Source organism: Epinephelus moara, chromosome 19 (assembly GCF_006386435.1).
Source record: "Epinephelus moara isolate mb chromosome 19, YSFRI_EMoa_1.0, whole genome shotgun sequence".
Taxonomy (NCBI): domain Eukaryota; kingdom Metazoa; phylum Chordata; class Actinopteri; order Perciformes; family Serranidae; genus Epinephelus; species Epinephelus moara.
This window is the reverse complement of record NC_065524.1, coordinates 29,958,294-29,986,237: the sequence shown is the minus strand read 5'-3', so window position 1 is coordinate 29,986,237 and position 27,944 is coordinate 29,958,294. Positions and strand designations below refer to the sequence as shown.

General features: G+C 41.7%; 1 protein-coding gene across 1 annotated transcript in view; it reads left to right on the top strand.

The window, feature by feature from the left end:
- Window positions 1–25,295, top strand: part of slc30a6 (solute carrier family 30 member 6) — a 72,303-nt gene extending 47,008 nt beyond the window's left edge. Inside the window, exons 9-15 of the mRNA XM_050071425.1 lie at window positions 223–317; window positions 7,502–7,550; window positions 17,576–17,695; window positions 18,653–18,755; window positions 18,849–18,896; window positions 20,077–20,145; window positions 24,215–25,295. Of these exons, the coding sequence (XP_049927382.1) occupies window positions 223–317; window positions 7,502–7,550; window positions 17,576–17,695; window positions 18,653–18,755; window positions 18,849–18,896; window positions 20,077–20,145; window positions 24,215–24,844 (1,114 nt within the window). The 3' untranslated portion in view covers window positions 24,845–25,295. The remainder of the gene's footprint in view (window positions 1–222; window positions 318–7,501; window positions 7,551–17,575; window positions 17,696–18,652; window positions 18,756–18,848; window positions 18,897–20,076; window positions 20,146–24,214) is intronic.
- Window positions 25,296–27,944: the final 2,649 nt, after the last annotated feature.

Genomic DNA, 27,944 nt, shown 5'->3' with positions numbered 1-27,944 from the left:
TTATTTTAAGTGCAGAAAGACAGCATGGTAGCAAATGCTTTGTCTTCCCCCTTGGTATAAAAGGATGTGCTGTTTTCTGGATGTTCACATAAATACAGACTGAATCAATTAGGTTTGATCCACATGCTAATCAGCTAATTGTCATTGTCAAAGTATGTTAGATGTTTCGTGATTAAATATGTTTTATTCTGACAGTCCCATTTTCTGTCTGTCTCTCTGCAGTGGTCGCCTGTTGGTTGGGACGTTCGTCGCTCTGTTCTTCAACCTGTTGACTCTGCTGTCGGTCAGGAACAAACCCTTCACCTACGTCTCAGAAGGTACAGTCAACCCCAGTTCATCCAGTTCATCCCATTATGTGTCCTTACTCCAGTGAGCTTCACTTCAGACAGTGTTTGTAAAGAGGGTGGATTTAGTGATTTTTGTGTATTTTGGGTTTCTCCTCTGGACGGTTGAGGTTTGGTAATCCCCACCCTCACTGGGGAACGGGGACAATTTGGCTTTTGTTTTATTTTGGGGGATTACTGGAGTAAAATGAAATGCTGGCTCACTGTTTTGTCGGTAGACAAATCATAAATGGCAGCAGTGGGATCAGAGGTTAGTCCCTTCCTAATTGCAGAAATCAGAAAAAAACCAAACACAGTCATGTGGTCTTAAAATATGACAATATGAGTTCTTCGAATTATTCTGAAAAGATTATTTTTGGGGTGTTTTTGCAGCACAGAGGAACAGGGAACGTGATGTGTGAGTTGATAAACTGGATTTAAACCAAACATGTTAAATGGCAGCACATGCACTACAGTATGTTGGTTCTTCTTAGGACTGAAACTAAGGATTGATTGCATTATTGATTAAACTTCTGGCTGTTTTTGATTCATTGTTTAGGCTGTAAAGTGTTTCAGCTTCCCAGAGCTCAAGGTGACATGTCCTAATATCATGAATAATCCAGAGATATTCAGTTTACAATGATATAAAACAGAGAAAAGCAGCAAATCCTCACACTGGACAGGCTAGAAACAAAATGTTTGCATGAATTAAATGATTAATCATGTATGAAAACTGTTGTTGATGAATCTTTTCATAATAAAGTCAATGTTTATGTGGTCGGCCTAATAAAAAATCAATAGCTTAGGCTAAAAACTAAAATATAAACACAAAAGATGTAAAAAATAAAATAAAATAAGACACTGTCAACGGCACCTCGGGTTAAAGGAACCTTAGGACTCCATACAAGGCTACACAGGTTAAATAACACAACTGTGGGTGAGATTAAAATATTTATTGGTGAGATTAAAATATTTATTGCTTAAAATAACCAATAAAAGACAACTGTAAGGATAATTAAAATATCTTAAAATGTCTGTTAAAAGAAGTTCACTAAAACTCCCTACCCCAGAGTCAATTACTGTCCTTAGTTGGGTGAAACCATTGTCCTCAGGTGCCAGTGACTGCACCCATTCTCCTTCCTTTGCGCCCAGCTGTTGGCCGCCCTGTTGTCGCAGTGCCCCCCCCGTTTGCCACACACACACACACCACACTGAACAGTCCTGTAGAGGCTGGGATACACCCTGCTGTTTTCTGACAGTATTTACACTCAGCTCTGTTTTATCTTGAATTGTGCCACCACAACCGACATGGCATCTTAATGCATACCAGCTTTTTCTCATCTGCATTCCTCCAGGATTTAAGTCATTATGTTTCTGCGATTGCAATTGTAAGACCCTGCAAAATAGTGGGACAAATGTCTTTGGGATGTTTGTGACCAACTTCTCAACCCTGTTTCGCAAAGTTTACAAAAACAAGAGCAAGAAGACATCACTGGTGCTGCACTGGAGCCTGTTGCTGAGGGATTCACATGCTGCTCCATGGAAGAGTAAACGTAATGCCCCATTATCTCATCTAGGAAAGACATTAACCAAACCTCTGACCATAATGAGCAGTTGAGCTTCCTGTTGACTCATTTGGTGTCAGCAAACCCACGTGCATGACTTACTTTTTCATGTCAAACACACAAGTTCATGCACGTAAACCAAGATTACATTTCTGCAGTTAACTCTGTGGTCCGTATGGGAAGACCTCAACCACAGTTTGGTAAACAGATATTATGAAGTGAAATTGTTAATAGATGTATCGCACGGATGTTTTGGGCAGATGTTCCTCAGCATGCAAACTGGCATCAGACCATGTGCATAGAAACATCATAGAAACATCAGATAAAGTTATGATCAATTGAACATTAAACTGGATGTAGTCCAAAATTAATATAAACTCACCTGCATGAACACATCAGGGAAATTAGGACCAGCCGAGACCCACACTTACCTCAACGTTATTTGTAACCCCCAAAAACACACAACATACAACACACAAGTTAAAGGTCACCCACACAGGCACACACAGATGCAGGAGGGGAGGGCAGGCCAGGCCAGGCCAGTGTCGACCCCGGGACATATTAACCTCACTGAGACTCGGTCTACTGCTAATACAGACAGACTGCAACACACACAGACACACACACACACATGCAGGCTGCAGCCTCGTTCACACACACATTAATTTGCAGAGAATCACATGCACTCATCTGGACCTGTTTGCACACTTAAAGCAGATTCAAAAACAAACGCTCACTCACTTACACAAACAGAGATTCCCTTGGGACAGACAGAAATTCAGGAGAGAGGAAAAGGAGGGAAGAGAGGAGAGAATGAAGAAGGAGAGGAAAAGTCTGAGTGTTAGAAAAACAGAAGGCAGACTGTGTTTGCTTTTTCACCGACATCAGTTATAAAACATCCACATCCAGTAATACATCCTTTCCACTTTCATGCTCCCTTGACTTCAACGTTTCCTTGTTTCCTTCCTTTTCTCTTTCCATCCCATAATTTCTTTCAAAAAAGGGAAACAAATGATCAGAATGAAAAGATGGAAGTAGCAAGGAGACAAAGAAGGATAGAAGGAAGGAAGGAAGGAAATGAGAGGGACAGATGTGAAAGATCCTCTCCTCTCCTCTCCTCTCCTCTCCTCTCCTCTCCTCTCCTCTCCTCTCCTCTCCTCTCCTCTCCCACCTTTTAATCCTTTATTTTCCTCTCCCTTGTTTCGGTCTCTCCTCTTCTCTCCTCTCCCTTGTTTTCTCCGCTAGTCTCCTCTCCTCTCTTCTCCTTGCCTCTCCTCGCGTCCACTTGCCTCTCCTCTTCTGTCCCCTGTTTCTCCTCTCCTCTCCTCTCCTCTCCTCTCCTCTCCTCTCTTCTCCTCGTTTCCTTTTCTCCTCTCCTCTCCTCTCCTCTCCCCAGCTGACTCACTATCTGTGTACAGTCTACTGATGAATGAGGTCAGTGTGTGTGTGTGTGTGTGTGTGTGTGTGTGTGTGTGTGTGTGTGTGTGTGTGTGTGTGTGTCAGCTGTCTGCTCTTGCGTTCGGAGCAGTCTCAACATCACTTAACATCTGACATTTTGGGATGGGAGGGGGATGAAACTACACACACACAAACACACACAGGCACTTAACTTTGCCAAAACACACAATATCTCTCACTCATTGCACACACACACACACACACACACACACACACACACACACACACACACACACACACACTCTGACGGAGCGAGACTAAAAGTGCATTACGCAACCATGTTCCAGACAGTGGTAATGTAGTGTGCCAGAGGGCCAGGCGGGCAGAGAGACATGCCAACACACACAGACGCGCGCACACACACACACACACACACACTCAGAAACATCGTACGCCCTCCTACACACAGATCATAAATATGTCACTCCATTAAAATGTTTGTTTAGACTGACTCATCCTGCTAGCAAAACAAACAAACCCCCCTCTCCTCTACACACACACACACATACACACACACATACACACACTCAGGTCTGAGCAGGATGGGATGTGAAGGGCCTTTGACCCGACGTCGAGCCTTCAGGCCTCGTAGTGTCGTCAAACATTAAAGGTGGGACGACGCAGCGGAGCGAGAGCGCTTATCTTTTTTTAAAGACGAGTGGGTGATCCGCCCGCTCCCCTCCCAAAAGTATTTTTATCCCTCATCATGACGGGGAGGGTGAACACTCCCTGCTCGTCTCTGTTTAATCAGAGTTTGGGTCCAATAATAAGAGATCTGTAGAAGCGCTACCTGCTCTCCTGTATGTAGAATTATCAGGAACATTTGTGAGATTGTTTGACGAAAAACCAGAAGAAGATGTTTGAGTCTATAGGACAGAGATGATGGAGTCAGCTGTGAAATAAAACAGCTGTGTGTCTTAATATTTCATGCAGCGTTGAACTAGAAAGATGTTTCTGTTCTCCATGTGAAACCGTCAAATGAGTCTTCAGTTCATGTCAGACTATAGAGACTTTATTCTCCAGAGAAGTTTGCTGCTTCTGAGACAACGTGAAAGAATTATTCTCCACAAACACATACGTTTACTTTTGGATTAAATGTTACCTTAACTAAAGCCGAAACTATCAGTTTGATTTGTCCATCACAAGTAGGTTTGCACGCTCACGGTTTTGTCTCAGTGATTTGGTGCATAACAGTAAACATAGTGCAAAAGCCAAGAGATGTAATGTATAAAATAAAAAACTTTACAGAAGAAATTTTGAAAAAATATAAGAAATAAAAAAATATCCGTTCAGTTCAGCTTTATTGTCATTTTGCTATGCATTTGTGTGCAGAGCGAGATGAGAGAGCGTTTCTCAAGCTGAATGATAGAAAAATAAATATCGTCATGAAAATCATCATTAAAATAGATACTTTAAAAACGTCCTTGCAATAAAACTACTACAAAAACAGACACTGGCAACAATAACAAACACTAAAAACAAAATGTTAAAAAGTGCCCAGTACAGGTGTAACAATAAAAAGTTCAAACTGATGTGTGCAAATTGTATACAGGTGTGGGGGTGTAAAGGGCAAATAAAATCAAAGTCTGTTTGTAATATCGAAGAGCTGAGTAAAAATGTTTCATCTTTTATCAAGCAAAAATGCCAAGTATTTTCTGGACACTTTCCCGCAGTACCAAACCCACCTGACATTGGTTACACAACCGTCACTGTCAAATATGTAGGTCATTCTGAGGGAACCTAATCCTTTTAACGTATAGAAAAAAAGGACCCCAAGTATCGTTAAATTCATTGGACAAACCAATAGCTGAGAGCCGAATCTTTTCCAGAATGATAAAATATAGGATGTCCTTTATCCAGCGAGTATGAGAGGGAGGTCTTGTTGATTTCCAAGTGATCGATATTAGCCATCTGGCTAATAGGGTTGTAAAGGCTATAATAGCCTTTTGGGGCTTATGAAGGGAAGATGGTGAAGGAGAAATCCCAAATTAAGCACAAAGAGCGTTCAGTTCAATTTGCTCCCAGATAACTTCTGACAAGGGTGGCAAAGATATCTGTCCAATATTTGCAAAGTGAGGGACAGAGCCAGAAAGAGTGAATAAGCGATGTCACCTCGAGCTCTGGGAAGTTTTACAATTGTTTTTTTGTTTGTTTGTTTTTTTACTATTTTCTGACATTTTATAGCTTGGTTCTTGCAGATACCTTAAAAGTCTTAATTGGCATTGAATTAATGTCTCTAAAGTCTTAAGAATACTAGGACATGAGAAGTAGGATTTTATGTCTAATATTTCTGGTGTTGCATTATAAAATCTCAAATAAATTGGTAACATCTATTTTTTATTTGATTTGCCAAATGCCTCTCACATTAACATCATTATCTGGATAGTAGAAACAACAACACTCATATTTAGTTTCCAGCCGGGGTACTCCACTGTCTGCTTGCTAGTTGTAACTGCTCACTGGACGACATGGGAAACTGCAGATTCAACAAAAATTGGCTATTTAACCAAGATTTTGTGGCATGGCTGAAACTGGTACAAGGCAATGGAATCCCACCTGCAAAATGAAAAAATCACCCAGAAAACCTGCCAACAAACACAGACATATTTCCCGGTTATGTTTTACCTTCATCTTTGCCACAAGACAAAAAATTCATGATTTATATTACAGAAAACATTTAGGCAAAACTGTCCCTGACCGTAAATTACTGATGTCAGCTCATGTGTTTTGTTTTGTTTTTTTCTTTGAACTTTAGTTATTGTAAAATTGATCTTACTTGTCTGAAGCTGTAGGAACCCGATATAGACTTAACCATTACCCCTTTGATGCTCAAAGTAATTGATAGATGCAGCCCTAACCATAACCGTTTGCTGTTTTCACCCTGAAGTCCTTCTAAAAAAGCAACAGCCAGAATTTAGTTCTGAACTTCATGCTTCAATCATGTAAAAAATGCCAGTCTTTAACCCCCCAAAATGTCAAAATGACAGGTTCTAAGAACAGTTTGTGTCCATGAATAAAATGACTAAATAAATATTCATGTAAAAATGTGACCATGAGTGCAGAAATGTACTGATGGACTTGAAATTTAAGAAAATTCAAAATCTTAGGGATGCACTGATTTAACAGCCACACATCAGTATCAACTGATATTCACCTCATTAGGCCCTTTTCCACCGCAGGAACTTTTATCATTTGTCCGGGATTTTGAAAAACACGCCTACACGACACGGTAACTGGTGAACAGCTGAGCGGCTGCGATGGAAACGAAGTGAAGATAACTCAAAAATGACTCGAGTTGACGGCAGCTACACTTGTTACTGTCAGTGACATTAAACCTTAGCGAGTAAGAAGCCAGTACTTTATCAATACATGTGTTCAGCAAGCATCAACATGTAGACAGCGATATTCAACATGCTCTGTTCACAGTCCACCAACACTAACATTATGTCTTACACAAGGACAGCTCGCTAGTTCAGCTGATAGCGAATTGTTACTAATAAGCTCAAATGACAGCTGTCTGTATGTAGACTAACTTAGTTTGACACTTATCTTAAAATACTTTTAAACTTAGCTGCTGGCTGAGACAAACAGCCCCAACTCTCGACACCAGTATGTAACCAGATAAACCAGCCAAATACAGGGCACGTGCCGAATCATCTACGTCATCAACCTGATTTGAATAAATTTTCCAGAACTTTGAGGTGCGGTGGAAACGCAAACCACACAGATTACCAGGAATTATTTTACCCAGGTAAATAAATTCCTGGTAATAAAAGTTCATGGAAATATTGGTGGAAAAGGGGCTATTGACTGCCATCAGCCTATCGGCAAATAAGATGACATTCACTGATGGCAGTGGCCACTGTATTTCCATTGTGTCACGTCAGTTTGGTGCAGGCTAAAAAGCAGGGCTCAAGACTAATGGCGTCCGGTTGTCCCATGGACAATAAAAAATGTGTTTGTGACGAACAGCAATCTTCCTCAGGACGCTGATAGCTGCGCAAAGCCGACAGGAACCTTTATGAAACACCCTGATTGATTCTAACAACGTATAAAGACTGGGGAGCATTTTTGTTGAACTTGTTCACTGTTGTTTTGAATTGTCAGATGTATTATACATTGAAGGCATCTCTCTCTGTCTTTCTTTGTCTCCAGCCGCCAGCAGCAGTTGGCTTCAGGAACATGTGGCCGATCTGAGTCGAAGGTAAGAACATCTGCAACATCTCTGTCTGTCTGTCTGTCTGTCTGTCTGTCTGTCTGTCATCCCTCCTCTCTCTGCCTCCCTTTGTTTTTCACCCTCTCTCTCCGCCCCTCTCTTTGTCCCTCATCAGCAGATTTCAGTCTCAGGTAGGAACAGGAAGGATCCACTTACACTGACTCAACACACACACGCACACACTCCTGACGGCAGTCAAAGTGCCCATCCTGTGTGTGTGTCACTGCTTACAGTGTGAATCTGTGTGTCCAGGTGTGTGTATACAGATGGCCTTTCCTCTGAGGTCAGAGGTTACCCTCAGTCAGTGTGAGGTTTCAGGGTCAGGTGGGCAAACAGATTGGCTCATTGATTGAGCTTCTTAGAAACAGCTGTAAGATCAGTGTTATGATACAGTGACCTGAGAACACACACACACACACACACACATCTTCCCAGCTTCTCACTCGTGACCTGGGTTCAAGGGTCAAAGGCCACTGCAGCCCAGTTATCAGAAGGATCTATTGGTAAAACTACACTTTATCCATAGCTGACTGATCACCTGTCAAGTGTGTGTGTGTGTGTGTGTGTGTGTGTGTGTGTGTGTGTTTGTATCCAGTTCAGTAACACTGCTGTTGGAACACGTTCTTACCACATACAAACCGCACCAGAGTTTGTTTGTAACCGGACTGAGACCTTCTTGAAGAGGTGGTCAGCCAAGTGTGATTGCTGTGTTCACACCTGCCCTAACGAACCGCACTGAGCGGGCAAACGAACTTGAGTTAGATTGAACCGAACCAATCAGGGCAGGTGTGAAAGCACCCTTAAAGCCTGGGCTTCTAGTCCTCAACATCTTTCTTTATGTTGTATGAGGAGAGACTCCAGAGATTCGATCCATAGTATGCTGGAGCAGACAGACTTGAAACAAACTTTTCAACTAACTTTAACTGTGGCACCAATTTTCGAAGTATTTGCGTCTTTATTTTGCATATACAGCCTAGTTTTGTGACAACACTATCTTTCCAGCTGTAAAAAAGTTATTTAAGTCCTGATGGTTTAACAGTGTTGTGTTCAGTGATCCAAAAAGCTTCTCTACACGACTGCTTATCAATTATATCTTCACCTTGAGGGACTTGTGTAATTTTTCTGACCCCAAGAGTTTAGGGGACGCTATTTAAGAGAATCTGTACTGTGGCAACTATTCTGTAGCCTCCTGCCACCTGTGTCTCGGCCAAAATATTGCACTTGAACAAATGGCAAAGACTACAGCCAATGTCCAACTAGCACATATGTTCTGCATGAGAGTAACTCTCCATAATCCTCATTCTGAAAGGGAAACCAGAAGACCAACAGGACGGATTCAAGACCCTAGTTAGCCAGTTAGCATATTAACAACACAATGTGATTTTGAATGATGATGAACTCTGCCGGCTCAGATGCCGATTCAACATGCTGAATCGTTTGAAAAACTGCCGAAAAAAGCAGACTAGTGCCACTGGTGCAAGACACACCGCAAAAACTAGGGCAACAGACGCTCAAAGATGGCCCGACATTGACCGATGGTTGACCGTCGGCTTGGAGTGTCTGGGCCCCTGAGTCCTCAAATAAAGTTTGTTGCCTCAAGTCTGTGTGCTCCAATGCACTTTGGACCAAGTCTCTGAAGGCTCTCCTTACACAAGATTCCCCTACTCTGAGAGCACCGAACAGGCCTGTTACTTCTTGTGAAGGGGTTGACGTGCGTATAACTTCTTCCTTCATCTTTCTTTATGTTGCCATAGTAACGTATACACTGACTCCAAAGCAGACTGATGCTGTTGGAATGAACATTACATCCCAGTGTGTTTTCCCACATCTGACGTGGGTGAAGAATAAGATGTGTGCACGCACGCACACACACACACACACACACACACACACAGAGTCAGCAGCTCAGTTGGTGAAGGATTCTCGGGGCGACAGCCTGGAGAGTTGTGCAGCAGCAGAACTGAGCTGTGATTGGCTGAAAGGGCAGAAATGAACAGGACGTCCCAGCCTAGTTTCCAGTCTTTGAGTGTGTGTGTGTGTGTTTGTGTGTGTGTGTGTAAGAGAGAGAGAGAGAGAGAGAGAGAGAGAGAGAGAGAGATGCTCTGTATGCCTTTATATGAGCACTTAGCGTGTGTGTGTGTGTGTGTGTGTGTGTGTGTAGAAGCCTTTCTGTGTGTGTGTTTGGATGTGATGTGTTTGCTTGACTGTGTGTATCTGTTTGTATGTGTGTGTGTTGCTGTCTGTGTTGTAATAGCCTGTCCCTACTTAACCCCAGCAGGGTCTGGGGGCCAACTGGGTTATATAAAGCCTTCTGCTCTGTCGGCCTCACCAGCCAGAAGCCTGAGTTGTGTGTGTGCGCGTTTTCTTGTGTGCGTGTGTGTGCGTGCGTGTGTGCGTGTGTGTGTGTGTGTGTGTGTCTGTGAAAGTTGCCAGCGGGGAGAAGGGAGACAGATATTTTGAGAAATTGTGTATGACAGAGAAAGAGAAATTTATCTGTTTGTGATTGTTATCAAACCCTGATCCTGATTTTTTGTTGCATCACTTTAAAAGGAAATCTAAACATCTGTCTACATAGTTTAGCCTCTATACTAAATTCTTTCTCGTAAAGGTATTTTGGGATTCTCTTTGTTTTAAAGATAAAATCACGCCCTACCGCCTCCACCTTTGTGTCTGGATATCTTATCAGTGCTCTGATCTCAGCCAGATGTAAATAACATCTGTACATTTACACCTGGTCATGGAGAAAAAGTCCACGCAACAAGTTGAGAGGTTACCTAACTCTGCCTCTTTCTGCCATCCGTTCGTCTACGGACTACAAAGAATAACGTCAAATATCTTAAAGTGGCCATGTTTACATGCACACCAATATTTCACTATAACTCTGAATATGACAATATCCTAAATTTTAAGTGGATCAGCAGATTCCGTTTGGATGTGCTGGATTAGAAGCTTTCGATTTAATGGTCCACCTATGTGCCAGCCCTCACCTACGGTCATGAACTCTGGGTAGTGACTGAAAGAATGACCGAAAGAATGAGATTGTGTATACAAGCGGCCAAAATGAGTTTCCTCCGTGGGGTGTCTGGGCTCAGCCTTAGAGATAGTTGAGGTGGTTCGGGCATCTGATCAGGATGCGTCCTTGGCGCCTCCTGTTAGAGGTGCTCCAGGCACGTCCCACTGGTAGAAGGCCCCGGGCCAGACCCAGAACATACTGGAGAGATTACATATCTCATCAGGCCTGGGAACGCCTTGGGGTCCCCCAGGAGGAGCTGGAAAATGTTGCTGGGGAGAGGGACGTCGGGGGTGCTTTGCTTGGCCTGCTGCCACCAGGACTCGTTTACAGTCAGCTCTGTGCATTGTCATGGATCAGTTGTACACGAACCAACTAGCCAGCCATTTGCCCATTTGCTTTGTGTAGAGGTGCATGCCCAAAAGAAAAGCCCACATTTCTGGTCAGAAAGAGAAACACAAATTTAAACACATTGATATGCACAAATCTTACAATGCAGATCTTTTTCAAGGAGGTGGTTAAAGAATTAAAAGAGGGAGGCTGTGTTCGCATGATCCAACAACTCTGTTAGCAGTGGAAAACTTTGAAAAAATCCCATTTTGATGCAACAACGCAAAATGAGAAGCAGCTCCAGCTGTTCCTGTTCCTGGAATATTCATTTTCATCTGCCATGTAACCAGCTTAGTAGGAGTATTGTCCTTTTCGGAGTAAGGGCAGAAACTGGAATATTTGGTGCATGTAAACGTAGTCAACATCAACATGAATACTAAATATCATATCTTTTTATCAAAGATTTTAAGAAATATCTTATATCTATAGAAATGTTTTCAGACAGAAAACTCTCAAAATAATATCCTGTTATGCCTCTTTTATATACAGTATGCTTTTAGGTAATTCTGTTTCATTGCTTTATTAATTGTGTTCCTCCTCTCAGCTCCTGAATGTGCAATTTCCCTTCATTTGATTGTAACTAATAGCATCTGGCTGTAAACATACATCAGTGTCACGTCAATACTTTAGAATTTCTGTACAGTAATGAAAACAAACATTTTGAGTTTTCTACATCATCTATTTAAGAAAACAAATAAAACTTTTCATATTTGGTTTTACCACGAACAGCTGTACCAACATTTTCCAAAAATAAAAATGTTTAAATGCAGCAGTGTCTGACCAGAGAGTTAGTTAAATATAGAAAGTGTGATAAAGTGTTCAGTGACCGTTTTCTGTTTATCATACTGTCCCGTGTGGAGCCAACAGAGCAGAGTATCAAGTGTTTGTTTGTCTCTCTTCTCTAATCCCTCGCGCTCTGTCTGCAACGTGTCTGGATTAACACACACATACACACACAGGGTCACATGTCAAATTATATCAATGCATCACGAGGGATTATGGGATCGCTGGAATCGTCAATCTCATCCCCAAATCTGTACTTTTCCTTTTCCTAGTATTTCTTACTTTCTTTCTTTGTATCTTTGGGACATGAGGTGCAGTATTACGGACATTAACATTAGGGTACTGTTCACATTTTCGAAACACACAGAGCGTCTCTGCCTGTCTGTCTGCTTGCTTGTGTGTGTGTGTGTGTGTGTGTGTGTGTGTGTGTGTGTCTGCTTGTCTGACGATCGTTGAAGAAGTCAACTACGTAATTTAACAGACACAATCACAGACAACAGTGATACCAGACTATTTCTAAAATAAAATTGAAAAGAAACTAGACCAGGCAAGACTATCAGTGCTGCAGCGATAGATTTGGCCTGCCGGGAAGCCGCCTGTAGAACTCCATGACCGGCTTCCTGACTTGGGGCTGCTTTGTGGTGGAGACAACAGAAGTGCCGCAAGGTGCCTGGAAGCTGGGAAGCTGCCTGCAGAACTCTGTGACCGGGTTCCTGGCTTCGAGGCACTTTGCAGCACTTCTGCCTCCTTCCTGAAGTTGGCAGCTACATGGAGCTCTGTTGTGTCCGCCATAAAGCAGTTTGTTTTGTGTTTTATCTTCTTACCTTTGTCTCTGGGTTTAGTCAAATTAGTTAAATAATTTCCATTTCAAACAAATGTTGTTATATTAACATGTATTCTAACAAGATTTTTTTTTTTTTTTTTTTTTTAAGTTTTTTTTTTTGCCTTTAATGGATAGGACAGTTAAGTGTGAAAGGGGAAGAGAGAGAGGGGATGACATGCAACAAAGGGCCACAGGCTGGACTCGAACCCGGGCCGCTGCGGCAACACCCTTGTACATGGGGCGCCTGCTCTACCACTAAGCCACCGACGCCCCGTATTCTAACAAGATAAATCAAATCATTCGAGTGTTAAAGCCACATACAATGAATGTTAGTGGAATTATATGCTACAGTTTATGGCTTCAGATGTCAGAGTTATTACAAGATAATGCCAGATGTATGTGAGGAAGCTCAACTCAACATGAAGTCTTATTTTCTGCAAGAATCAAACTTTCTGTAGGGAACAAAAATAAGCATCTTAAATCTGTTGAGGGGAACCCAGTAGCTCAAATGTTGTGAGTCACTGCGCTGTTTTCGGACTCCAGACCGACGTTCTGTGTTCCTGATACGATCACCGAGCATCCAGCAGTGAATCACAACCTGTGCTCATATATCTGCCGTCATACAGTCCCATTTACCATCTTCTCTCTGAGGACATTACCTCCGCTGTCTGTCTCTGCTTTCCATTTTAACGAGACCCAGATTCACTCATTCAAACCGAGCTGGATGATGTCATAAGAATGTAAAAATCTTTCATAACCCACACACAAATATTCACACATATTTCCTCTCCTTTTTCCTCCGCCCCCCTTCTCCGTCTTCAGTTTTCTGAAAGTCCTGCCTGTGGCAAACATGTGACTCTCTTGACATTAGTTACGTGTTGACATCCATGTCACCATTTTGTTTTGTTTTTTTCCAAACATTATTTAATGACAAACACCTTGCGGCGTCCAGCCCCTGTGCTCCTCTTCATGTTTGTGACAGCGCTCGATGCCATCGGGCCGCGGCGGCTTCAGAGCGCTGCCCTTTGACGTATTGGAAATTCAATCTGACACACAGCACCGGGCCGATCCGCCCGGAGACACGTTCATTGACCCGTTAATCGGTTCCAGGAACGCCGGGCCGGGTGTGTTACCCAGAGAGCGTACAGGGTCGGCTCTGTTTAGGGTTTTGGGGAATAGGTTGAATGTTTGAGGCCAACTGCCGGGTCAAACAGGGCCAAAGAGTCGTTACTCACATTAGAAAGGGCAGTTCGAGAAAGCAGCAAGATCTTTTCTTTTACTTTTCGTTGAGTAACTGTCTCATGTTTTGAGTGATTGTTAAACTCGTACCTCAAACATCAATTAAGAGAAATTGATGCCTGTTTCTCTGGTTGAAATCAATCAAAGCTTTGACGACTGGATTAAAAGAGGTGGTTGTTTTCCCCCTGCTTAACTGTGATGCTTAAATAAGTAAAAACTGCTTTGTCTGAAAATATGTCCTAAATTTGGTTTAAAGGTGTCTTGAACAGGTCTTAAAAGTCATTAAATGTAACTGTCTGATACCTGTAGACACCCTGTACATAATATTGAATTGTGATAATATTCGTATAAAAGCTTAAAATTGATTCAGACTGAGGAGCACATGGCTGCGTGTGCCCTGCATGCACCACCTGTGTCCAAAAACGGTAAAAATCTAATGATAAATGATATAGATACGCTTCGGCTTGTCAGTGTTTAAAAAAAAAATTGTCAAGTCACTTTTTCTCACCTTATTGACCCTGTCTGATTTCTTTGTTTAGTACAAGTGCATTAATCTAGATTAGAGAATGCTTTTACTAGTTGGTAAATGAACTTCTGTTCCAGCAGGACTTCAGCTTATTAATTAATGATGTTTACAGGCTCTGTTTTGTCTCTGTTGATGGATGAGGAGTTATTGATATTGATATTCGTCTTCAGTGACCTCGTTCAGTTAAACTAACAGCAGTCAAGTCCCGCTGATTAAATCTGTAACTTATCCAGAGCATGCAGCTGTCGTTAACATCGCCCATGTCATAGTGTTTACTTTTTCATGTGTTGCATCACTTCGTGTCATCAGATCACATTAAACCAAATCAGATACATCACTTCCTGCTGAAGTGCCTTTGAGCAAGTGAGGAGAAGAAATGGTCTAACTTAGAAATGTTTGGTTCTTTGGTTGATCCATCACCTTCTGCAGACTGGGATTGAGCTGGGATAATTACTTGTTCAGTGTTTTTGCCCACATTAGCATTTTAAGATAAAATGTGAACATCTCAATCCAAGTTTCCATAAAAAGTATTTCTATGAAAGACTTGTACGACAGTAGAATTGATTCAGGAGTGACTTCTCTGTCTGGACTGTGGAGCTTCCCTTACTGTCGTCGATGCAGGATGTTTGTAGAGGAGGTTTATGGAGCTTAGACTGCTGTCTTAGACCTTAGACATAATATAACATGAAACAAAACAAGAATGATCCCATCAACTCCACTTCAACCTCCCTAAAGTCCATTATGACGGTGTTATCGGGTTAAAGGCCTAATCCTAAAGACAAACATAAACACAGGGAGGCTGCAGCTTAGAGAGGAAGAGGCGGATGCACACTCTGTCCTCTACAGACAGGAACAAGAGCAGATACAGGAGCTTCTGTGTTTAGCTCAAATATGATCTGCCTTCTGGCAATGTTTTGTTTCTGGGATTGTTTGACTCAAGACAGATAGTGTAAGTGTACCAGCTCTTCCTAATATACAGCGGATGGAATGCGAAAAAGAGCCCACATATACTATGAACAACAGTAACATTCAGGAAGCCTGTCAAGACCTGAACAAGTCTAAACAATGAGTTGCTGTTGCTCTGACAATAGGTTGAAGGTGTGCAATGCTTCGCCAAAATAGAGCCAGGATGAGCAGTCTTTCAAACAAACGACACAGAAATCTTCATTGGCAAACACTGAAACAACTTGATGTTCACTTGTGTCGCATCCAGTTCGGAAGAGGAACCATCACCAGATAAAGGAACATATGTAACAGAGCCTTCAGCACCTTGTCCCCATAATCTAACAAACAAAAACACAACTTCTAGCAGAAAACTTGTACTAGAGCTGCAAAGATTCATCGATTAATTGATTAATCGATTAAACAAAATTAAAACGCAACTATTTTGACAAGCAAAAATAAGCAAAGATGTCAAACATTTGCTGTTGTCACCCTCTCAGATGTGAGAACTTGCTGCTTGTTGTCATTTATGATTGTAAATGAAGAGTTTTTGGATTTTGGACTGTTGTTTGGACAAAAGCAGCAAATTGAAGATGTCACTTTGGGTTCTGGGAAATTGTGATGAGCATTTTTTGGGGGGGCATTTTATAGACTAAAGGTTTAATCAATCAATCATGAAAATAATTGTCAGATTAGTCAATAACCAAAATAATGTTTTGGTACAGCCCTAACTGGTAGATACGCTCAGTTGCCAGTTTTATTAGGTAACCTATCTGATGCAGTTAAAGGTGCTGTATGTAAGAATGTGGCCAAAACGGTTACTGCACTCAAATTCAAAATACTGCCTCCCCTACAGATTCGAGGTTGCTGGACAGTGGCACGCTGGAGACTGATTTGTTTGCCCACGGGTGATTGCCGTGGCAGGGCCGCGTCGCCGCGTCCTTGATCTTCGGTTTTCCAGCGGACCATTCGAGCAAGTCCGGCTTCTCTGCTGCTAACGCTGCTGCCGGGATACAGCTGAGGAGGAGCCGGCTGCTAATGCTATGTACCGGGACACTGCTAATGCTGCTTGCTGTGCTGCTAACGTTTGTTTCTCAAAAAAATCAGTCAGGTCGATGACCCACCTGCACATGGGCTACAATGTATGATCGAAAATGAATAACAGTTGAAAGTATTCGAAATGTCCATCCCCGTCTAGCTATGATGCTAGTTAGCCAACTTTGGCTAAAGCTTACTTGTCGAGGAGAAGAGTAGCCACTTTGACATCCGATTTCAAATTCTTCTCCACTTTCAACCATCTCCGCCGTTCAAAAGCATCTCCTATATAGACCCTCGAGTTTTGTCTTGGTGTTTTTGGGAATCATAATGAGGTCGTTTGGGTTTAGTCGCACCGTCAGCCATTGAAGCTCAGTCGTAACTGTAACTGATGCTGAGACTCTACTGACTGTGTGACTGGTAGACGGCGGTGGGTGGCGCAACAGGCCAAAACACAAATTCAAAACATAAACATGATTTGCGGACTGTAAAAAATTTTTTTTAAATGCGAATATTCCGGCTGTACTATTGTTGTCAGTGAGATCAGTTTTTTTAAATGCGAATATTCCGGCTGTACTATTGTTGTCAGTGAGATCAGTATGTTATAAGAACATTATTCCTTAGTCTCTGTGACATATTAGGATGATTTTATGACTATTTGCTTTAGATTTCTTACATATAGCTCCTTTAAATCGAGCAGCACTGCAAACTTCAGCCTCCAAAATGATCATAAAGTTGATTCAACACCTCTGTAAATCAGTTTCAACAAAATCTCAATAGTAAAACCTTAATAAGGCAGGTTTATTTCAGGACTATATGACGGCATTACTTTGTCAGTTAAACAAGTGTATTAACGCTAAGAGTTACAAATGAACACATTGGAATATGTATGTTAGTTTCATAAAGTTAAATGTGAAAACATTGTCCTTAAAGTCCCTATGAAACAGTTAGAGGATCTTTAGTTTCTGCACTGTGACGTATCATATCGTATTGCATCATATCTCATCGTATTGTATCAGTGACGGCATAGGGGTTTAAATCACATCCACAATAAATGTGTCTTAAATTGATGGCCATTTAAAAAACTATTTTTGAAATTTACTTTGAGCAGACAGTATTTTTTGTATTTCCCTTGAACAAAGCTGAAGAAACTTTGGAGTTGCTGTAGTGGGGAAATCTGGAGGTGATCATGTGCACTAATCCTGTCTCTGTTGTTTGTTTTGGTTTGTTTGTGTGTGTGTGTGTGTGTGTGTGTGTGTGTGCAGTTTGTGTGGCATCGTTCCAGGTCTGAGCAGCGTGCTGCTGCCTCGTATGAACCCGTTTGTCCTGATCAACATGGCTGGAGCTCTTTCCCTCTGCATCACCTACATGCTCATAGAAATCAAGTAAGACCTCCTCTCTTTCTCTCTGTGGCTGGTAAACCCCTAAATTCACCACTGACACGTTGATCCAAGGGCTGATTTCTTGGGCTCAATGACGTCATGTTTCCATCACTGCTGTTGGAAATTCCCTCTGGCTGCTTTCAACTGTCCTGATCTGTATCTTCTCTGAACCTTAAATGTGTCCTGATGTTAAAAACTCCAGTGGGGAAAGAACACGCAGAGCCTTTTAAATTAATGGCAAAAGTGTCATGACTTGGATCATTAAGATGATGATGATAATAAAAAGGTTCTGTGAAATATTCACATGCTTCCACTAGCTCAGATTATGGAAAACAAAATATCTTGCCATAATTATGTGGACGACAGACAGATTAACATGAGGATACCACTAAGGTCCCATACAGTCATTGAGTAAAAGCTCACACACTGGGTTTGTAAAACTTTAACAAAAAAGTTGAATTTTGGTCATATCACATGATCTTCCTCTGCACAGAGAGTTTGCTCAGTCGTCATGTTTAAATTCAAAATTTTTATTCTGAGTATTTTAATTATTTGTTGTCTGTCTGGTCTCCTTTTGAGGCTCAGAGTTCATTCTTCCTTTTATTGGCTTTTCTAGAGCTTTTTGTCATATTGCATCATTTTAATCAGTTTTTTTAGCCAACTTGGACAAGAAATCTATGAACTGTGAACATCTGTAGTTCTAAGACAACTGGTCAAACTGCTGAAGAACATCATGTGATACCATTAAAGTTTTCAGAACCAAGACAGAAATGTTGTGAAGTGAAGGTCTTGCAGCATGTCTCTTCTGTTTTATACAATTTTAGCTGTATCTTTTTATTATTTTGAAATCCTATCCATGTGTCTTCTACAGTATCTTTCTTTTATATCTTGTCTTAAAGCATTTAAACGTCTTAAATATCTAGTAGATATTGATGTGCTTTGCTCTGTGTGTTTGCTCAGTAACTACAATGCGGTGGACACGGCATCCGCAGTCGCCATCGCGCTCATGACCTTTGGCACCATGTATCCCATGAGCGTCTACAGCGGCAAAGTGCTGCTGCAGGTAAGACGAACATGTCGTGCTGAGTTTAAAGTCCCACATTAGGACACTTTAGGAAGTGTGATTTTAATTTGTTGTGTCCTCTGTCATTCACAGACGACGCCGTCCCACATCATCGGCCAGCTGGACAAACTGCTCAGAGAGGTGAGAGTCAGCGCTAATATTCTTTTTTAAAACAAAGCTCACATCTCAGGTTAATTTAATGTTTAATTCAAACTGTATGTCTGATTTATCTGTGTGTTCTTTTTGTTGTCTTTTTTTATTAATGTTTTTTTTTATTCACTGTTCTCTGTATTTTTAATTGGCTGCTGTCTGTGAGCTAAATTACCCCTCAGAGACATTAAAGCTGTATTCACTCTCATTTAAATCTGATGTCAGTCCACAAGTAATAAAAAACCTAATCTGTGTTCATTCCAAATACAGACAATTGGTCCTAAACACACACTTTAGATGTAAATAAGTTTTATCATCTTTTACAAATAATGATAACAAATCTGTTTTATTGCCTTTGTGTGAAGACTCATTTTCAGCTTATAATCAATTAAATAAAAGTCAGAAATGAATATAAAGCTGCCATTTACACTGTTGCACAGTAACCACCCTGACAGCCGCCTACCCGCAAGAGCGCTCCCCAAAACAAAGCATCTTTCAAAGTGGCTGCTGCCGCTACAATCCAGGGCTGTGATGCAAGGCAGATGCTTCTGTGAGCATCATTGGCAGAAGTTCAAGCAAACATGGCGCTGTATAAATACCAATGGAAATCACTAAAATTACCAAAGATTTTTACATATTTACCAGTTATCTGAAGTTTGGTGAAGATGATATCCCAGGCCCAGTTCTTCTTCTGGTTGCCCTTATAGGTTGTGCTGTGTTGGACTCCAGGTATTCAGACACCAACATTATCAGCTCCTCCTTCTTGTCGTCTTTTTGCGTCTGCCTTGCCCATCCCTTTCTATTTGGCTTGTCAAAGCAGAGTTCAACACGGTGAACTCTGCACAGCACAGCAAAATCTGTGCAGGTACACATGGGCAGCAACCCCTTCATAGCCCCACCATCGTGTTCGAAACTGCTTCTCCTCTGCTGCCTTCCCCCCATTGAAATGACCAGTGATGAGTGATGAGAAATATGAATTTGATCCTTTGTGAGACTTTGGATTCTGCACATTTACGCACAGAGCTGCAGAACTTCAACAGGATTGGAAAACAAAAAATTATTCAAATGAAACAAATATTTTGACTTTATTTTCATTTATAAACAACCAGCATGTGAAGTTTATGACACAATGATTCTTACTGGTTAACTGCTCCTCTTTGTGTCCAATCAGGTGTCGACTCTGGACGGCGTGCTGGAGGTTCGAAATGAGCACTTCTGGACTGTCGGCTTTGGATCTCTGGTACGTTTCTCAGCCAAACAATTAAAGACACAACAGAAAAATGGAAATGAAGCAATTTTTACATGATACGTAGTTGTAACTGTTAGTTAACCTGTAAAACTCACCAACGGAGTGTCTATCTGCACCTGGGTGAGAATAGTCACACTGCAGCTATGAGCTGTTTACACCCATGTCTATGATGCATTATCATGGACCCACTGCCTGTTGTGATTAGCTAGTACTTCTTACACTGACACTCCTATGGCGGAGATGGTTAGGATTACGGCAAGGAGGTCATGGTCATGGCTAGTATTAGAAAATCAGGCATTCTCTGGTAAATCTGTGAGAAAAAAATCACAAATATTTTGCTAGATGGTCATGTGACATAGTCTAAAGAGCAACACAGTCCATGGAGGAAGTTAGACGCAGTGGGTGAGTGGATCAAGTACAGGACTTTTCACCCAGAAGACTGGGGTCCTGTGTGAGTCCTGTGTGAGTCAACTTTGGCTCATTATTTTTAGACCTAGTCAGTTTATTTTCAGTTTTTAGGATGTATAAAGCTGCTGAACACACACTGCACACCCGTTTGTTTTAACCTCATATTTCCACATTGCTATGACACCCAGGAATATACACAAGGTTGTAAATAGAACAAATTTGCAATTAATCCATTTCCATAAAACCCAGCGACACACGGTGCACCTGAGGCTTTGAGGTTTGGGGTCTTGGGTCATGTGTCCACTCTGCCTGATTGCCTCAGTACTGAGACGTTTGATTTACACCTGATCGCTCTCATATCCTGATTTACAGCTCCCTCCGTCTCTCAGCGTGCCTCCTCGTCTGTCTCCTTCCTGTTTTCTCTCCTCTCTCTCATTCCTTCCATCCTCCTGTTAGTTTGTTTTGTTCGTCTCAGTATTTGTTTCTAGATTTCTCCCCCCTCCTCCTCCTCCTCCCTCCTTCGTCTCGCTTATCCCTCTCTGTCATTCGTCGGTTCGGAGTGACGATCTGCAGGGATTTGTTCACCCAGACGAAAAGAAGGAACAAGTCATTCATGCGGAGATATTCTCTCCCTCTTCCTCCAGTTTTTGGAGGGAACACTGTTGTTGTTGTTGCTGTAGTCTGTATCGAGTTGTCGTCGTCTGTGTTGCACATTGTTGTTGCGATGGCAAACAAGCCCAGCTGGCTTTCAGGGCCACTGAGGTCCTTGGAAACAAACAAACACACACACACCCTGCGCAGACAGAACACACACGTACCAACATCTGTCTGTCTTTTCGCAGAAACGCACACTGCTCTCAGAACTGAATACAAATTATTAATTGCAGCTAATTGAAGTGAACTGTTGTTGACCCTGAAGGTTAATTCTGGATGGAAATAGCAGTTTGGTTTAGTTTGTGTGTGGCTGAGAGCTTCAAAGACGTCAAGTAATGGGAGAATTTTTGGTTAATCTGTTCATGGTTAGGTTTTTGGTTTTTTTTTTAGAATAGGAACAAAGAGTTCTGCCCTCATTGGATGGTGGGAGTAGAGATACAGACAGGAGATGAGGGGGTGAGAGAGGGGTATGACATCTCATGTAAGGTCCCTCAGCCGGTAATCAAACTCTGTACACTACAAATGCGTGATAACACCTTAACCACGAGGCTACCAGGTCTCAGTTTCTTACAGCCTGTCACAGAATGTACTGTACGTGTATCACTCACAGCACCCCAAAGCCAGAGAACACAAGTTTTCATTAGCGATGCTAATTTTAAGCCGCTCTCACAATGAATTATCAGTGAATAATTTGTTTTAATCACATTTAAAATTGTAGAAAACAACATCCTGTACACTGAGAGTCAAAAAGCCAAGATGTTTCTCACTGCACTTTCCCAGCTTAGAAAGTAGAGAACACCTGTGCTTTGTCATGCAACTACATAATGGAAATATTGGACATGTTGTTCACAAATGTAGTTCCCCAGCGTCTGAATACATGCCTACCCTGCCTGACTGATGAGGGTTTGTTTTATTCTCTTGGTTTATGTGAAAACTACATATATATATATATACATATAGATATTAAGTAGGGATGCACCACTTCTGAAACTCTAGGCCAATACCTATGTTTAAAATAACAATTTGGCTGTTAGCTGATACTGGTATAGATATTTGTTGTCATTGTTGTTGTTTATTTTGTTTTTGTTGTTACTTATTCCCCGTTTTTGTGCCAGGGAAACAAAGAAATAATACATATAATTTAAAAAAAAATACAACGACTTTAAAGTAACATTTAAAAGTCATTTAACCCTTCATTACACTACCTTTGAATGAGCACAAACAACTTTTAATATACCCTTACACATGAAAAACATCTTTTGAAAAAAACTGTTTCAAAAGTCTTTTTACTGCATATGTTATATATCAATATTCTCTCTCTATTGTCTGTTTTATATAGCTGTGAAACATCAACAAATTTCTCCTTCAAACAGCTGTTTTTATCCAAGTTTGTCACCTAAAACTACATTTTTTATATGATTACACTGAACACATCATGAGAGCGCTCAATACTCATTTTTACTGAATAGAGCTTGAATGCATCATGATGTAACTCAATGCAACCTCCATCAGCAGGTAGTTCTGGCCAGTGGCTGCTAACTGCTAACAGCTCATGTTATCTAGCTGTCGTCCTGCTGATGTCAACACAGATTTGTCGTTAATAGCTTATAATTATAGTTGTTCATCTTACAAAACTGCACGTTACTCACTTCAGTTTTAGTATGTGAAGTTGCGGCAGTAGTAGTAAAACAGCTGCAAGAAAAAGGTCGTCACTCAAACCGCTGCTTCCTGTGTGCCAGTTTTTTATTCAACACGCCATCTAAAAAATAAAAGGCTTTTTCTTCGTTATGATTGAATTCTCCCAGACCTCTGAGCTTCTCCAGAGCACACAGGTTCGCTGATCTTGAGGCAAAGACATTCTTGTTTAACCAAACCAGGCTTCACAGGTTGATATCCAAATGGAAAAGAAAGACTGATGTGTGTGTGTTTATGTAAGCCTGTCTGCGTTGTCATATCCAAATTTAGCACTCAGATGTTTTAGTGGATTTTAAAATCATGATTTTTGGTATTTTTTGTAAAGGAGTGTGTGGGTGGGGGTTTATCTCTTTATGAAATAATGATTTGGCAGAATGACGTGGTGACTGTGTCGTACTATGCAAATTAATCCCTCTGTCTCTTTTTTAAAATCACTGGTGTTGGTGTTAGTCTGTGTGTGTGTGTGTGTGTGTGTGTGTGTGTGTGTGTGTGCGCGCGCGCTCCTTCTGCTGCCTGCAGGTGGAGCAGCGTCCTCTGTTTACGCTGACCCCGATGCTGCTGCGTTTATTGTTGTTTGTATTTATGTTATCGATGCTGCTGCTCCCATTGTTGTGACTGATGCTGCTGCAGTTACACAACTGTTGGTTGTTGGCCCACTGCTAACAGAGCAGCTGTCCAAACTGATTTGACCCTCTGACTGCACTTCTGCCCCACGGGGGACTCTGTGTGTGTATAAGTGTGCGTGTGTGTGCACTCTGTCCTTTTGAGGTCTGAATACTCCCATGAAGACAGTAAAATTATCAAATGAGGACAGAATGAAGCGCTCTGTCTGGTGTTTTAAGGTCAGACGTAGACGTTAGAGGCTGAATGTCGAGGTGAGACGTGTTGTGATGAGGTCACTGAGTCATTGTGATGTTTATTTAACCAGCTGTTACAGAAGAGGCACCGTGGCTGACGGAGGCAGGCGAGCATCACTGAACAACTTTAAATTCAGTCTGAAGTGCTTCAAAAACAGAATTGTTATTATTGTTATTAATATTAGTTTGTGTTGAGCCCATCAGTAACTGATAAGTGTTAAAAACTGGTTAAAACCATTCATAAAACCTGATGATGTAATTGTTTTTATTCCTGTGCCCCAGCGAAATTGGGCAACGTTACAATTGCTCTTATACGATACTGTGATAATTGCTCTTTCAGTATATAGCGTAGGGTGTGGGCCTGGGTGGAGCCGCTGTGGGTGCAGATCTTGGTGGTAGTAGCAAATATTATACCTCTTTCCCCTCTCTCCACCTCTGTGTTTCAGGCTGGCTCTGCCCACGTTCGTATCCGCCGTGATGCCAACGAGCAGCTGGTCCTGGCTCACGTCACCAACCGGCTGCTGCCGCTCGTCTCCACGCTGACCGTCCAGATCTTTAAAGATGACTGGACCAGACCCCTCCTCACCGGGGCGCTCTCCACCTCCTCTGTTTCTCCTCTGGGTCCTGAAGGCTACGGCGTCCTCTCCTCCTCCTCTGTGCCTCCCCTGCTCATGTCCTCGGGAGCAGAGATGGACCCACTGACCTCCACGCCCGCCAAACCCAGCAGCCCTCCTCCAGAGTTCGCCTTCAACACACCGGGGAGGAATGTGCAGCCGATGGTCCTCCCTGCCCCGGGACACCACGCCCACAGGCCCTACGGAGGCCTGGGACTCACCTACGGAGCGTCTCCATACACAGGGATGCTGAGTCAAGGTCTAGCGCGGCCAGGTGGTGGGCTAGGGCTCGGCTCGCAGGGTCTTGGAGCAGGGTTTGGACTGGGTGTGAGTGGGAGTGGGAGCGGGGTGCCTTCCTCTCAGAGCTACAGAACTGCCTTCGGAGGGTCGACGGCGCCGCTCCGGTTTGGAACCAGCAATCCTCTGGCTTCACAGTCGCAGTACAGACAATACAGACCCTGATTGTGCCGAGCTAGAACTCTGAGTATTCATGATGAAGGTCAAGTTTCTCCACACCTCGGTTCAGATATGTGAAACTCTGATGAGCATTATTTCCTGTTCAGGCTGGACGGCCAACGCTACAACATTTACTCTCAGTGAGACAACAAGACGGTAACTTCAGATTAAACTCCTGTAGTGTGAGCCTCGCCGGCTTTAGAAGAGAGACGAGTATGTTGTGGTATTTATTTTGCTGACAGAAGGACCAAGAGGTTGACTGTGGTTGGATGTGTTATATTTGAGTCTTTTTTTATTTTCAGGACCTTGGGAGACGACCTCACTGTGGGGTCTGACACTGACAGAAACAGTGTGTCTATACTTATTTTACGGTTATTTTGTAACAGGAACGGCTGTGAAGAAACATCGTCAAACAACATTCCTGGTGAGGGGAAATAAAGTGTTGAATGAAACTGAATTCCAGTGTTACATTTTAAATTTCAGGCATTTAAAAGACACTAGAATCCAAAGTATTTCATAGCAGAACAGGTTTCAGCTCCTCGATCAAAAACATTACAAGCAACCAGTAGTCAAAGGTCAGAGGTGGCAACACACTGATGGTCATCTAGTTTCTTTTAAATTATGATAAAAGACAAAGAAAGATTTGAAATAAAGAGGTGAGGAAAAATAATTGCTCAACCAAATTAAGGGAGATTAGGAAACAGGCAGGTGATCAAGAAGACAAATTTATTGTGATTTAAAAATTCCAGAATCACACTGGTTGTTTACAATAACTTCTGGGTAGAAAATCCATTTGTTATGTACTTAAAATGAAACGGTGCTGAACAAATTGCTGCCTCTACTAGTTAGTTTTTAGCCACCTAAAAAGGCCCTAACCTAAAGACCTAAAGCTGTTATCTCAAAGCAACCAGACTCCACTGACAAAAACAGAAAGTTTACTCACAGAATACAATAGTCGCTGGTCTACAGCTGCCTTGAACAATTATTGTGAAAGGTAAAGCAGTGGAAATATTCCAACAATAATGAACACTTAAACTAATATTGATTTTTTTTTTCCCAAGTTGGTCCAAAGCAGTGCGTTGCTTAGCTTCTGTGCCAGTAGATTTAATTTATCAAAGATGCTAGTACATGAGAGCAGCACAGCGGAAACGTCAGATAGGTCAGACCACAGTGTTTAACTCTATATCTCAATAGAGAAGCTTTCAGACGTCTGCCTGGAAGTGTGGCTTTAAAGCAGTGGTTCCCAACTAATCCAGCCACGGGGTCCAGATTTCTCCTCACTCATTAGTTCAAGGTCCACGCAGTTTAATATACCATAGCATCATACTTGCGTTAGGCCATGCTGTCAAGCTTGTTTGCTGTCTCTGTCAAGTAGCTGTCTGTTAGTCACTCACTTTACAGCAGGAAACAGCACTTCAAAATAAATGCTCTGTGCCAGAAATTCACTTTAATTCAAATTGAAGTGTGTTTTTTACAAACTTGACACGTTCTCAAGTCACTTTTGGTCCATTCAGAATGGATCCGTGACGCACTAGTTGGGAACCACTGCCTTAAAGTGTCCTGAGTGTCTCACAGCCTCTCCACATGTCTTCGTTTGTAATTTGTTTTTCTGCTCTTAATTTAAACCCTAAAGGTGTACGATGCAGGATTAAGATTGCAGATTAAACAGAAGTAATCCCCCTCAGCCATCATTTGTGACCCACTAGAAGTGTGTGGTGGTGTTCAGGACTTTCCTGGGCACTATAGAAAGGTTAGCGACCAGGTGCCAGAAACATAAAAATATAGCCAGCGAGAGTGAATCTGGAGTTAGCTTTAATGTCACTTTTGCTGGCGATGCTGTTTGCAAACAGTCCTGCATAGTTTACCTTCAAAAACCTAAATTTCACCACTACGACTGCAGAACTGCTGCTGCAGACACAGATGCAGTGAATGAAACATAAACACAATCAAATACTGCATCCTTGTATCTTTTGATTTAACAATTAATCATATAGTTTGTGATGTATTATGACAATTTCCTAAAACTGAAGTTGACATATGACCAACGGTTCAAAACACAAGATTGTCAGGTTACTATCATGTAAGAAAAAAAGGTAAATCTTAACATTTGAGAGACTAGAAACCACACTTTCTTTCTTTAATGCTTGAAAAATTATCGAAATTGTTGCACATTGATTTTCAAGCGACTACCTGTCAGTCAGTTTTCCTGCATGTGGTCGGCAGCAGCTCTCACCTCTTACATCCGCAGACTGGCCCATCCTCTTTTGTTTTGTATTATTCCTCCACACATTCAAATCTTTGTATCTCCATAAGTAAAATTCGGATGCTTGTGAAGAAAAGTCTGATGACAGTGAGTCTGTTTTATCACGCCATGATGAAACATGGAGCCTTTTCATGAAGAGGACCATTTCATGTTCTCTACTGGGAGTGTATATTTGACTGGGATGTTGATGACCTGTGAGGTTTCTTCTTATTTATGATTTTAACCTTAAGTCGGGCTGGGTGTCATAAAACGGTAGTTCCTTGTTAGTCATTCCTGACAGGTCACAAGTTTCTGGTGCCTTTCTTAAAAAGCCTGTAAACACACACTTAGATATCAAATATATGTAAACAAAATAATGCTATTCCAGAAGAGACAGACGCACAGTAACGAGTCAGAGAATTGTTCTTTAAATAAATTGAACAGTATTGGTAGAAACCTTTAATGACACTCAGCCCTAATGAAACATATTCCATGTAAGCTTATTTAAAAAGAGACTGGGACTTTGTTATTAAAAAACAGCTCATGAAAAAATTTTCTCATCATTTGTTCCACTGATGAAAAGCAAATAGTCCAACCTGTGATGTGGCCTGAAGTATAAAAAAAGTTCCGGTTTTGTTATTTGGATATGAAAATACGTAATGCCTGATCTCTGTGCTTTTTGTTGTCGAGGTGGGAAAAACACAAAGTGTAATTAAGACGATGTCACTGTGTTGCTTTTTCTGATTTTAAATGTCGACATTTCCATGTAGCATTGAATCAGGAACTGTTTTGCTTTTGTTTGTTTTTTTGTGCAGATGTTTATCTAAAGGGGCACTTTGATGATTTTTAGCCAGCTTTGTATCA